The sequence below is a fragment of the Salmo salar genome, chromosome ssa26, assembly GCF_905237065.1.
Source record: "Salmo salar chromosome ssa26, Ssal_v3.1, whole genome shotgun sequence".
Taxonomy (NCBI): Eukaryota; Metazoa; Chordata; class Actinopteri; order Salmoniformes; family Salmonidae; genus Salmo; species Salmo salar.
This window is the reverse complement of record NC_059467.1, coordinates 30,366,443-30,379,465: the sequence shown is the minus strand read 5'-3', so window position 1 is coordinate 30,379,465 and position 13,023 is coordinate 30,366,443. Positions and strand designations below refer to the sequence as shown.

The window sequence follows — 13,023 nt, the reverse complement described above, 5'->3', positions numbered from 1 at the left end:
CAAATTTGTTTACATGCCTGTTATTCAGCATTTTTTCCTTTGCCAAGATAATCCATCCACCTGACAGATGTGGCATATCAATAAACTGATTAAAGAGCATGATCATTACACAGGTGCACCTTGTTCTGGGGACAATAAAAGGCCACTTTAAAATGTGTAGTTTTGTCACATAACACAACGCTACAGATTCTCAAGTTTTGAGGGAGAGTTCTTTTGGCATGCTGACTGCAGAAATGTCCATCAGAGCTGTTGTCAGAGAATTGAATGTTCATTTCTCTATCAAAGGCTGCCTCCAATGTCGTTTTAGATAATTTGGTAGTATGTCCAACCGGCCTCACTGCAGACCACGTGTAACCACGCCAGCCCAGGACCTCTAATCCTGGCTTCTTCGCCTGTGGGGGACTGGGGATGCTTTGGAGTATTTCTGTTTGTAATAGAGCCCTTTTGTGGGGAAAAAACACTGGCTCCCCAGTGGCTGGACCTATGCCCTCACAGGCCCACCCATGGCTGCACCCCTGCTCAGTCATGTGAAATCCACAGATTAGGGCCTAATGAATTTATTTCAATTGACTGATTTCCTTATATGAACTGTAACTCAGTAAAATCTTTACAATTGTTGCATGTTGTGTTTATATTTTTGTTTAGTATATACGCCATCCAGCAGACACTTTTTATACAACGAGATTTACAGTAAAGTGAGTGCACACATGTATAGTATGTGTATGTGATCCCTACAGGAATTGAACCCCCAACCTTGGAGTTTCTCATGCCAAGCTCGAATCAACTGAGTCAAACAACCATACATTTACATACACACAAGTCAGTACACTAACAGGGAGAATACACATAATTAGAACAAGAAAGTTGAAAGCAAAAAGACTAATTACAGAAGTTTAAAAGCTATAAAATACAAGTCATCGAAGAGTTAAAATTGTACTAGATTTTATTGCAAAAAAAGAAAGTTTGCTGTGTTCACAAAAATTAACATAATTGCAACAACGCGCTCTGCTAAATAAATAACAATGCACACTAGTTAACTTGAAACCATACATACCCCCTGGAATACACTGTTGTATTACTAGGCACACTTGCCTTTTTGCTCACAAATTGCCTTATTTTTCACTAGATGCTTGGGCTTTAGTTTGGCTAAAGCCATAAGGATCCACTGCTGCCTCAGCAACATCATTCTTCAATGGAAATGCAAATAGAAACAGATGCAAAGCAAAACCTTTAGCTAATTATACAGCAGCACTACTTACAGTGTGTGTCCCTGAGCAGTGGAAAAACTGTAAAGCGCAGCATGTATCGTTATAGCTTGTATTACTGCTCCTTTGCTAAGGTTGCCAGATTGGGTTGATATCATTAGAAAAATGTATTAATGACGTTTTCTGCAATCCAGTCATACATTAAAGACTTTCAACTCATACAAAAGCAATGTTTGGCAGCCTTTCCAGTTATCTTCAAAGAAACTCTGTAAAAAACAGAGGTGAACAGGAAGTCACATTAAAGAGTATAGGATACAGTCATCTCAGAAGGGTATCCAGGTCATTTACATACATTATGGGCTGGCACTAGGTAGTTTTCATCTGAAGAGGCAAAACTATGACAAAACAATGGGATGCCTTAAATCAAAAATCAGCAGGGGAATCTACAAAAAGAATTGGTAAAAAGTTCAACATTGCTATGAGCAACTTCCTAAAAGCATTAGGATTAAGTGGATATCCGTATATTGCTCATCCTTCCTATGACCACATTACTGACATCAACAAGGATCTGAAAAAATATACTTGGAGGTCTATGATTCCACCCCATCTGTACATAAACACAAACACTAGCTCTCACAAACCTTGCTTACAAATCTTTTTAAGGCACTAAAAAATCATAGAAAGAATTTAAGCAAAAAATATATAATTTATTTTGCAAAAAAGCAACATTATTTTAAACATACATCATCCTATTTCCTATGTGGTCAACACAATACTTTGCTATGCTGTCAAAATGAGGTTCCAGCTCTCTAAAATCAGTGCAATAGAAAAGACTGTTGTGGTTCATCAGACTCAGTAGTCCATCTGTCTGTGTATTCAACTGAGAGCTCCGTCTCTGTACATGATCTAGATCGACAACATTGCAGTCAGCAAGTACAGACTTACTGATCAACAAATCACCTTGGATCTTAAATAACCGTATTATTAACAGTAGATCAGCCAGTTTGCTCCGTCCGTGATCAGCTACTGAGCAAAATGTATGGTAATGCTCTCGAACACAACGACAGTCTCTGCCTCAGACTTAGTCGTCCTTCTTGTCAGAGATGCTCTCTTCCTGGTTGTCCTCAGAGCAGATGTGATTGGTGGAGGAGAGTTCTGACTCCACCCCCTGGAGGGCCTGGTACCGCTGGAGCTCCAGATAGGTGGTGAACAGCTTGGCATACTCTGGGTGGTTCAGGGCAAATGCCTGGAACTCGGCTGGTGAGAGAAATGGAGAGACAGAGGATCAAATCAGAACTTACAGTAGTATATCTGGTATATTATCAATGCTCACAATACCTGGAATTCAGTTTCAGAGAGGATCAAATCAGAACGATATTCAAATTGTCAGTGACTAAAGAAGCTATTCTGTTACATCATAAAAATTCAACTAAAATTCAACAAAGTTGTTGTTTAAAATGGGCTACTTTTGGTGAAAGTAATGTTAACTTCCCATGGCAATTAAAAACAAAGGATAAAAAAAAAAACGAAACAAATATTAATATCCCACTTTCAAATCCATATAGTATCTCTCTTTCTATATTTCTAGAATGGAGAGATCCAAGGCTCAACCTGGCCTTTTCTATGGTGTTCCGTCAAGGCAAGCAGTCAGCTTCCTTTAGTTCATGCTGGAGTCCTCCACTTCAGATAACCTTTGACCTTCACAAGGGTCTACTTACAGAAAGTGATGAATTCAGAGCTGTCTGTATCTATCTCCTTAAAGAGTTTGGAGACATTGAGGTCACACACGCCTAGAGCAGAGCGAAGCATGGAGGAGAACTCTTCATGAGTGATTCTTTGGTCCTCGTCAGTGTCAAACAGCTGAGAGGAGAGGGAGACAATTAGTTAAGCAATGACAACACATAGGCTTGCTTATTGACATCGAGATTGCTCTTATGACCATGTGGCTTTCAAACCTACTTCATTTTCCTCTCAGACAACTACAAAACACAGTAGTTGTCACACATATTTGACTTTATCATAGCCACTGATTGCTCCTCTATTGCTTCCAAACCACGGGTAGACCTCACAGACAGTCTGCGTCAGCTACATACCAACACCCCAATGTCATGTGTTGGACAGCTAAATGTGACACGGCAACATTCGCAACAAGCAGGGTTTTTATTGGCCGAACCTGGAAAGCTGTGCGGAGGACCTCTTCAGTGTTAGCTGGCCGACATAAGATGGTTACACCGATGACATACTCTCTGAAGTCAATGGTGCCACCTCCATCCTAGAGAGAGACAGAGTGACAGCTAAGTGTCACTTAACAAAGCCAGACTACACATTGCATTCAGTGGACTACAATACTCTTCAAATACAGTATGTTTTTTCCTTTATTTCTTCAGACAGTTTGTTTACCCTCTCTATGAACAAAGCAGTGGGGGACAGCATACTAAATCCTCGGTTACTTAGCCCATCCAGTCACAGGTTGGAGAGAACAGACAGAATAGCTGTGGTCTGATTCTCTACGCTTTAAAAGATTAGTGCAGTCGTCAACTTCCCTTTGTGGATTTCAAAGGAATGTTGCAAGAAATATGGTGTAGACTTCCTCCAGCCAAGCTTGCACCAATCCAACACAACCTAGGAAAGCCTCGAAGAGAGATTGAACCGAACTAGATGTGACTGGCTCTCACCCTGTCAAAGAGAGCAAACAGCTCCTGCAGGGCGGGGCTGATGGGCAGCTTGAGGAAGCTGGCGAACTCCTGGATGGTGATGCGGCCTCCTTTACAGGAGCAGGCCACGGCTGCAAAGCCCTCCAGCTCCTTCTTCACGTTGTCCCACTTCAGGCTGAGGGGGACCGGGGAGGAAAGGAGGAGGGCAGGACACAAGGACTTACTCAGGGGAGGAAGAGGGTGTAGGTCTGTGTGTGTGTGTCCAACTATTACCAATTGCCGGTGTAGCAGTTAGCCAAATAAAGCAGTATTGTCTAAGGCAGTGTTACTTCAGTGTGGAGTTTGCCAGTGGGTGACACAACAGTACATAACAGGACATAGTGTGTTGCCACAGTGGCAATAGCACAGTATTAGAGCGGCAGAGGAGCCAGTCTTACTCAAGTTTTTGGCTGATCTTAGTGAACTCCACTAGACCAGCCTCCATGGGCAGGGTGAGCTCCCCAGCCGAGATCATCAGTCTACAGTCCTCATATGTGTGGTCCGTCACTGGCACACCCAGGGCCCTGCACACACATAGGGATAGCATTGAAGAGATGGGTAAGAATAGACATAAGGAAGCTACTATTAAATGCTGTAATACCATTCACACACACACTTACTGGGCCATAACATTTCGTACTGTCCTGGCAAACAGCACAGGTGTTTTCTTTTCCTCCTCAGTAGGGGTAACTGGAGGAAGAAACTGGAGGAGAGGGCAAAGGTCAAAACAGGGACTAACCAGGAAGTACAGGCTAACTGGGGGGCTACCTAGATAATGTCTTTATAACCCATTCATAAGCCATACATAACACCTTTATAAACCATACATAACACATAGGTACTGCTAATGAATGTGTTATGAAGTCATTATCTCTTGGCCTAAGTAAGTATTCCTGTGTAGTGTGTTAATACTAACCTCTATCTCTACATTGGTGTAGAGCTGAGACAGAGTGAGAAGCAGCAGGGTTTTCCTGAAAGAACGTCACCACGAATCATCATCACCTCTATTCAAAGGGCATAACGGTAATCCCATACAACAAGATTGAAATGTAAGCCTACTAAACTGAAAAACAATTCATCGCTCAACAGTGAAAATCTCTATTCCCAGAGTTTGAGGCCTAACTATGGCCCATGAGGAGAAGTTACAGGAACATAGTTGCAATCTGAGAGACTGTACAGAAAACAACAGGGGAAATGTAGCGTTGAAGCGTTGAGGCAACACTGATGATTGTAATCCACTGAGTGCACTGCAGACTTACGAGCTGAAGCCTTGCCAAGTCCAAGTCACAGTGTCCAGTCTGTTGGGATACCTCATGACCACAGGCTGCACCGGGACCCCAGGGACGAAGGCACCTGACGGGGAGAGAGGGACAGAGTGAGACCCTACTGACTACTATTCTAACTTAATGAGCACACACGACCTATATGTGCAAACACAGGAGCACAGACAGCCTACTAATTGGACAGAGTGCAGCCGATGACAACTCATTTACCCAGAGTACATGTCCAACCAATAACAAGACCAGAAGCTGGATTCATCTAACCCTGATCAATATACCAATCAGTACTGTAAGGAAGCCACTAGTATTAGGTCTGTGGGTTTGGCTATTGGCACTTTAGTAGAACAAAGTAATTCAGTTAGGTGCAAATGTCTATGCAAAAAGTGTAACATGCCATAGAGTGTAATTGATGGTCTTGTATGCTGTTATTTGCATTGATTATTAGATGCATTCTCAGGTTTACAGCTTTAGGATTTAACTGTAGCAATTGCTACTGTACAATTCACTCAGATCCTAATAGCCTAGTTATTTGTATTGAGTGAAGATAATCAGTCACTCATTTCCTTCTGAAGTTCATTATCACATCGTGCAATCTATTCCATGTCGCTATGGCTACTGTTCTGTTTCAGGAAGTAATGGATACACTCAGGCCTCTTCACTCTGGAGAAGGCCATTGTGTGTGCATCAGGTGACTGACCACACAATGAGGCACATAGCATGTAGCATACTGGGAGTAAATGAAGAGGTGTTGTGTCAAAACAGTTGTAACAGTATTACTTCCGTCCCGCTCCTCGCCCCAACCTGGGCTTGAACCAGGAACCCTCTGCACACATCGACAACAGTCACCCTCGAAGCATCGTTACCTACCGCTCCACAAAAGCCACAGCCCTTGCAGAGCAATGAAAACAACTACTTCAAGGTCTCAGAGCGGGTGAAGTCACTGATTGAAACTCTACTAGCGTGCACAGCTAACTAGCTAGTCATTTCACACCGGCTACACAAGCACCCCAGAAAGAAGCTAAATGAACACCATTCTGCAACCACATGATGGCCCTATCTCTGCTATTTGTTTACAAGTGAATTTGCATTAAGTAAATGACACCACTAGTGTGGATGGTACTGTGTGTCTCTCCCAGCAGAATGTCTGGAAGGCTGTCTGTCTCCACTATAAACAAATGACAACCAGCCTGTTAAATGGGAATACAACATGGACATTGTAGGGTCCCACATGATTTTCATACCCTATCAACGGTACACTGTTTGGTATAAGTTGATACCCTTGATCTATTTAAAAACAAACATGGTAGTGAAGTTCAACCTACCTTGTTTGAAAGTGATGAGACATGAGCGATTTGTACAAGTCCCCTCAGGGAAGACCAGGATCTGGAACATAAATAACTAAATGTTTCTTTTAGGAAAGAGAGATACCTAGTCAGCTGTACAACTGAAATGTGTCTTCTGCATTTAACCTAACCCCTCTGAATTAGAGAGGTGCGGTGGGCTGCCTTAATCCACATCCACGTCGTCGGTGCCCAGGGAACAGTGGGTTAACTGCCTTGCTCAGTGGCAGAACGACAGATTTTTACCTTGTCAGCTCGGGGATTCGATCCAGCAACCTTTTGGTTACTAGTCCAACGCTCTAACCACTAGGCTACTGACAATGTAGGTGGATCTAGTCCAGTGTTTCATTCTATGCTGAATGAAGCAGACTTTCTATAACAAAGAAGTAGCAACAGAAATTGTGTTTGAAGGATATGTCACACGAGAGGAAGTTTACAAGGCAAATTCTTGGTGTGAAAAGGCGTGATGTTTCATTCACAAGCTCCTTGTCAGACTACAAGCTAGACAAGACATGATAAATTATGATACAAAATGTCAAATAACTGTGTGTATGTGTGGATGTGTTTAACTATACTTGTGGGGAACAGAAGTCCCCATAAGATCAAATGGTATTTATGGGGGGTTTAGGGTTAAGATCAGAATTAGTGTTAGGGTTAGAATTAGGTTGAGGGTTAGGAGCTAGAGTTAGGGAAAATAGGATTTTGAATGGGACTGAATAGTGTGTCCCCACAAGGTTAGTTATTCAAGACTGTGTGTGTGTGTGTGTGTGTGTATGCGACAGACCTGTGGCCAGAGGCCTCCAGACTTGGCTCTGCTGTCTATCTCCATAATGGTGTTCTTACGGGAGTCTGGGTCCTGTCTGGAGACCAGCACCGGCTGGAGACACCGCACAAACCCTGGATGGAGAAAGGAAACACACATCAGATAAACTCACACACTAGTGCTGAGCAATTAGTGTTTTTTAGTGTTTCGATTATGATTATTTTTTGAAAGATTCAATGCACTATGCATTATGTGGGTTGAATGCTGTTACACAGAATAAAACAATTATTAAAAGTCCCATGATGGTAGTGACTGCACATTACTGCTTATCACTTATTAACCATAATTTATTCACATTACTTTACTTTAATAAAATATTTCAGTTGTGTATATTACATTTGTTTTATTTGATGGCTTCATTATTTCATTTGAAGTCTTCATCTCATCTCTATAGAGCTGCTACCTATGCTGTCTGACAAAATCACTATTTTGTAGTTCTTCAAAGTAAATAAGGCATACTTTATGACTGCTGAATACCAATCACTAAGATTATGTATTTTTAGTTAGAGATGCCTCACGAAGCATCATCTGCTCTCTATATCACCTCCCGATCACGCATTCTTCTGTCTTCCGCTGCAGGCGTAAAAGAAACACAGACCGGACAAGCAGACGCGCAATAGATTATGGTCGTTGTAGTTAATTACCACGGTTTATGCACTAAACTACAAATAATATTGGCCTGTTGGAAACTACAACTCCCTACTACATCACACAGTTCAGGTTGGATCTGATTTCTCTCTAGAGAATGTATGAGAATGTGTGCAATGTACGCAGTGAGCTCACAGAAGAAAAAAATAACTAAATGGAAATGAAATAATTGAGCCGCTGTTGGTCAATTAGTTGTTTAAAAATGTCAGTTAATCGCTCAGCACTAACACACCATTACAGGCTGGAGGCACCGCACAAACCCTGGAGAGAGGAAACACACACATCAGATAAACACTAACGGAAATTAAATCTGCAAACAGAATCAGCATAAATACCCACACTTATCGTTGACAGACCCACCCACACTGATCGCTCACTCACAAACACACACTCTAAAAAAAGAACCTGACCCTAACCCTCTACTAAAAAAACCCAGACAGAAACAACACTCACTGCCGAATATAGGAGTGGCGAGGTTCTCAGTGCGGGACACAGTGGAGGGCAGGCCTGCTACGATGCACACAATGCCATCAAAGAAGGTGGAGTGTGGGGCCACAGCCAGAATGGGGGCCTCTGCACTGCTCACCTGCTGGCCCTTCACCACCACCCTGAAGCCCATGAAGAAGTAGTAAGACCTCCCCAGGAACGCCATCACACGCCGACACATGAACCTGGGGAACCAGAGAGTCAAACATCAACAGACATGTAGCATGAAACTATACAGATTAAACTAACAGTTGTATACTGTCAGGAATATTCACTTAGAGACACTGAACATGGATACATATAGCCTACATCTGAATGGACCAATATTACTGTCAACATAGATCTGTGTGTTGTCAGGACCTCAACTTAGCCTTTTGATGGTCAGTAGTACTGTACTAAGTTGTTATGAGCTAAGTTGGTGCTCCATGTTCATCAGCTAGTTATTGTTGACAACTATCAAATAAAAGAGACCTGAACACGGGCGATAAACAACCAGCAGCTGCATGTAGCTGTGGTCACGTCATATCAACACATACAATCAAAGAGAGAGGGAAGTGGGCTGCTTTTGAGTCACAGAAGAACACATTTGGTTTATTTATCATGTGTTGAATCAGGCCTCAGGTAACATATCTCTAGGACCCCCTCCGTTCTGAGGAAATAAATAAATAAAGAAGAGTGTTTACTTCGATACAGACAAGATCTAATGAAGACTGCTTCAGCTACACTCAAACTGGACAGTTTTATCTCCATCTCTGCATTCAAAGACTCAATTATTTACACTTACTGACACTTGTGGCTGCTTTGCATCATGTACTGTTGTCTCCACCTTTTTGCCCCTTGTGCTGTTTTATGCGCCTAATAATGTTTGTACCATGTTTGTGCTGCTACCATGTCGTGTTGCGTCGCTATTGTGTTGTTGTCATGTTGTGTTACTACCATGCTGCGTTGTCATGTGTTGCTGCCATGCTGTGTTGTCGTCTTAGGTCTGTTTATGTAGTGTTGTGGTGTCTCTCTTGTCGTGATGTGTGTTTTGTCTTACTTTTTTTTTTCCCAGCCCCTGTCCCTGCAGGAGGCCTTTTGCCTCTTGGTTGGCCATCATTTTAAATAACAATTTGCTCTTAGCTGACTTGATTTGTTAAATAAAGGTTAAATAAAAACAAATAAATAAATACACAGAAAGGGCTGATGTAGGCTACATTCCTTAAAACCTCGACAGGATCGGTGTCCCCCCCCCCACGGGACGGTTAATGTGATTAGCATGAGGTGATTAGCATTTAAGCTTTCAAAGCTTAAATTCTTGTATATAACTGCACTGTCCAATTTACAGTAGCTATTACAGTGAAATAATACCAAGCTATTGTATGAGAGTGCACAATTATAAACTTGAAAATGTATTAATAAACCAATTAGGCACATTTGGGCAGTCTTGATACAATATTTTTAACAGATATACAATGGTTCAATGGATCAGTCTAAAACTTTGTACATATACTGCTTTGTACAAAACGCTTGTTTTTTTTCTAGTGGACAAAATCTAAATTGCGCCTGGGCTGGAAAAATACATTATGGCCTTTCTCTTGCATTTCAAAGATGATGGTACAAAAAAACGCTTGTTTTTTCCCTTTGTATTATCTTTTACCATATCTAATGTGTTATATTCTCCTACATTAATTTCACATTTCTACAAACTTCAAAGTGTTTCCTTTCAAATGGTATCAAGAATATGCATATCCTTGCTTCAGGTCCTGAGCTACAAGCAGTTAGACTTGGGTATATAATTTTAGGCGACAATTGAAAAAAAGTGGTGGATCCTTAAGAGGTTTTAACAGCTTTACAGTTCGTGTTTAGTTGAGGATGAACAAGAATTAGTGTGAAATTACATAGTTGTTACTCCTCCCTCCATTTCTCAATGTGTGAAAATCCCACAGCTCTTGATGTATAGGGGCATTTCCATGGTAACAGAGTGATGCTGAGACAGATTTTTCACTTTAAAATCTAGGTCAAACAAAAACAATGACTGCAAAGTTAAAGTTGCACTATGCAGGAATCTCTACGCCATTTCCTGGTTGCTAAAACTATAATAGTTAGCCTAATTTCAGTTTAAATGACAAAATAAGCTAGTATAGTGTAGACAATCATTGTACCATCGAAACCGCTGTGACATATAGTTTCCATAATCAAAATAATAGTTTTTTCAGCTGTTTGAAACTGGTGTACAAAACCGAAAGTAATAGACGGAAAAACAAAACTTAACGGAAAGCATAGAAATAGTGCACATAGAACAGATCTACAAATTCCTATACTTGCTTTCAAGTAGAATGATAGATCTATAACTCATATTTCTATGTGAATTTGGTCCGTCGCCCAAACATTTACATATTTTCACTTTAAACAAACCATACAACTATATGCACAATGACTACTTTGAACTATTTCCACAGAAAATGTTACAAAAACACAGTGCACATGCAACATTTGGTAAAAGAATGATGGTTTGTGCTGTTTGTGCAGTTCTGTTAATGAGGAAATGCCCCTATGCATCAAGAGCTGTGGGATTGAGAAACACAGGAAGGAGGGAGGAGTAACAACTAAGTAATTTCACACTAGCTTAATTCTTGTTCACCCTCAACAAAAAACTAACTGTCAAGCTGTTAAGGAATGTAGCCTACATCAGCTCCTTCTGTGTAGCTGAAGCTGTCTGTATTGTCCAAACCCCCAGCTAGCTTATCTTCTTTCTTTTCTCAAAACTCTGTTACCATGGAACTGCCCAGAGGCCTAACTACTTAAGTCATAAACAACAATGCTCTATACATCCTCTGGAACTAATGACTAAAGTACTCATAGTGGATGCATAGTTGAAATATAGTTATACATACAGACCAATGGCAGTATGTCAGTAGTGGCACAGGATGGTGTTTTGCAGTATATTTACCGTCTCCATCCAGTCATGGGCGCCACTGCTCCTTTGAGAGGGTGCATGAATGTTGTTATGACAGCAACAGGCCATGTTACCATGAGAACCAGAGTCAGGAAGATGGCACGGATAGGCACCAGGAAGATTCCCCGGAATACACACTGCAAAGAGAGAGAAAAGAAACACATCACACACACACCAGGTTTATTAGAGATCTACAACTTGTTTAGGTTACCGACTTCATGCCACTGAAAGAGGGACTTTAAAGAGCCATTTTAAAACACACATGTCCTAACCAACATATAATGCGCAACGATGCAACCATTGACCAAGGAATATGCACGTTATAGACTTTTCATTCTAGAAATTCACATGGTTGGAGGAATTTCTAGAGGGTACACAAATGCCTCCATTGTTTGTGTTACACAATAACAAGGCATTACAAAAGGATTGTCAGGGTTTCATCGGCTTAGATTAGCTATGTACCTGTACTGTATGCTATAGTCACGCACCACCAGACACACACACACACACACAGCCGAGGAGCTAGAGGACACTAGTGGAGTAGAACTGTTTACGTTTGAATACCAACCCCCGTTCTGTGACCGATAAATTAATGAGTTAATCGATTTATTTACACTCTATTTATACTCACTTTGATAATGTCAGCCTTGGCCAATTTCACCTCCTGCACAAAAGGATTAAGGACGGCCGGAAGAAACAGTGATTGCTGCCTGGGTAGCGCGAACACTCTCCGGGGAGTCATTCTTCTCGCTCGGGTCGCGGTATGGCGTCAATAAGCTTTAGAATTGCACAGTAGTTCTGCAATCACCCCACTTCCTCGATTCGAATCTTGAGAATCGTGTTCGCTCTCCGAATGTTGCGATAACATCGTTCACAACAACGGTAGAGCGAGTGATCTGGCACTCTGCCTCCGACTACTTTTAGGCCCCACCTACTGCACTGGGTTTACGTGGGATTGTAACCTTTTGCCCAGTGAGCAGTGGTGGGGTGAAAACACAAATATCATTACTTGACACACTGGATAGAATTTACAAAAAAATAAATAAACTGAGCTAACTAGAATGCTATTTGACCCTAAACAGAGTACACCGTGGCAGAATACCTGACCACTTTGACTGACCTAAAATTAAGGAAATCTTTGACTATGTATGCTGTACAGACTCAGTGAGCATAGCCTTGCTGTTGAGAAAGGCCATCGAAGGCAGACCTGGCTCTCAAGAGAAGACAGGCTATGTGCACACTGCACACAAAATGAGGTGGAAACTGAGCTGCACTTCCTAACCTCCTGCCAAATGTATGACCATATTAGAGACACATATTTCCCTCAGATTACACAGACCCACAAAGAATTTGAAAACAAATCCAATTTTGATAAACTCCCATATCATTGGGTGAAATACCACAGTGTGCAATCACAGCAGTAAGATTTGTGACCTGTTGCCACAAGAAAAGGGCAACCAGTGAAGAACAAACACCATTGTAAATGCAACCTATATTTGTTTATTTATTTTCCCTTTTGTACTTTAACTATTTGCGCACCATGCCAATAAAGCCCCTTAAATGTAAATTGATTGGCTGAAATAAATGGTGTGAACAAGTCAAATATTCAT

General features: G+C 41.4%; 1 protein-coding gene across 2 annotated transcripts; it reads right to left on the bottom strand.

Annotated features, from left to right (window-relative positions):
* Positions 1-925: 925 nt before the first annotated feature.
* On the bottom strand, positions 926-12,258 carry pcat2 (Lysophosphatidylcholine acyltransferase 2). 2 transcript variants are annotated; one of them, NM_001173913.1, is given in 13 exon segments: positions 926-2,462; positions 2,924-3,065; positions 3,379-3,477; positions 3,881-4,034; positions 4,297-4,422; positions 4,519-4,601; positions 4,815-4,869; positions 5,158-5,251; positions 6,501-6,561; positions 7,303-7,415; positions 8,443-8,660; positions 11,408-11,550; positions 12,045-12,258. In NM_001173913.1, coding segments are annotated over 13 exon segments (1,575 nt in total). In that variant the 5' UTR covers positions 12,156-12,258; the 3' UTR covers positions 926-2,286.
* Between the last annotated feature and the right edge of the window lie 765 nt (positions 12,259-13,023).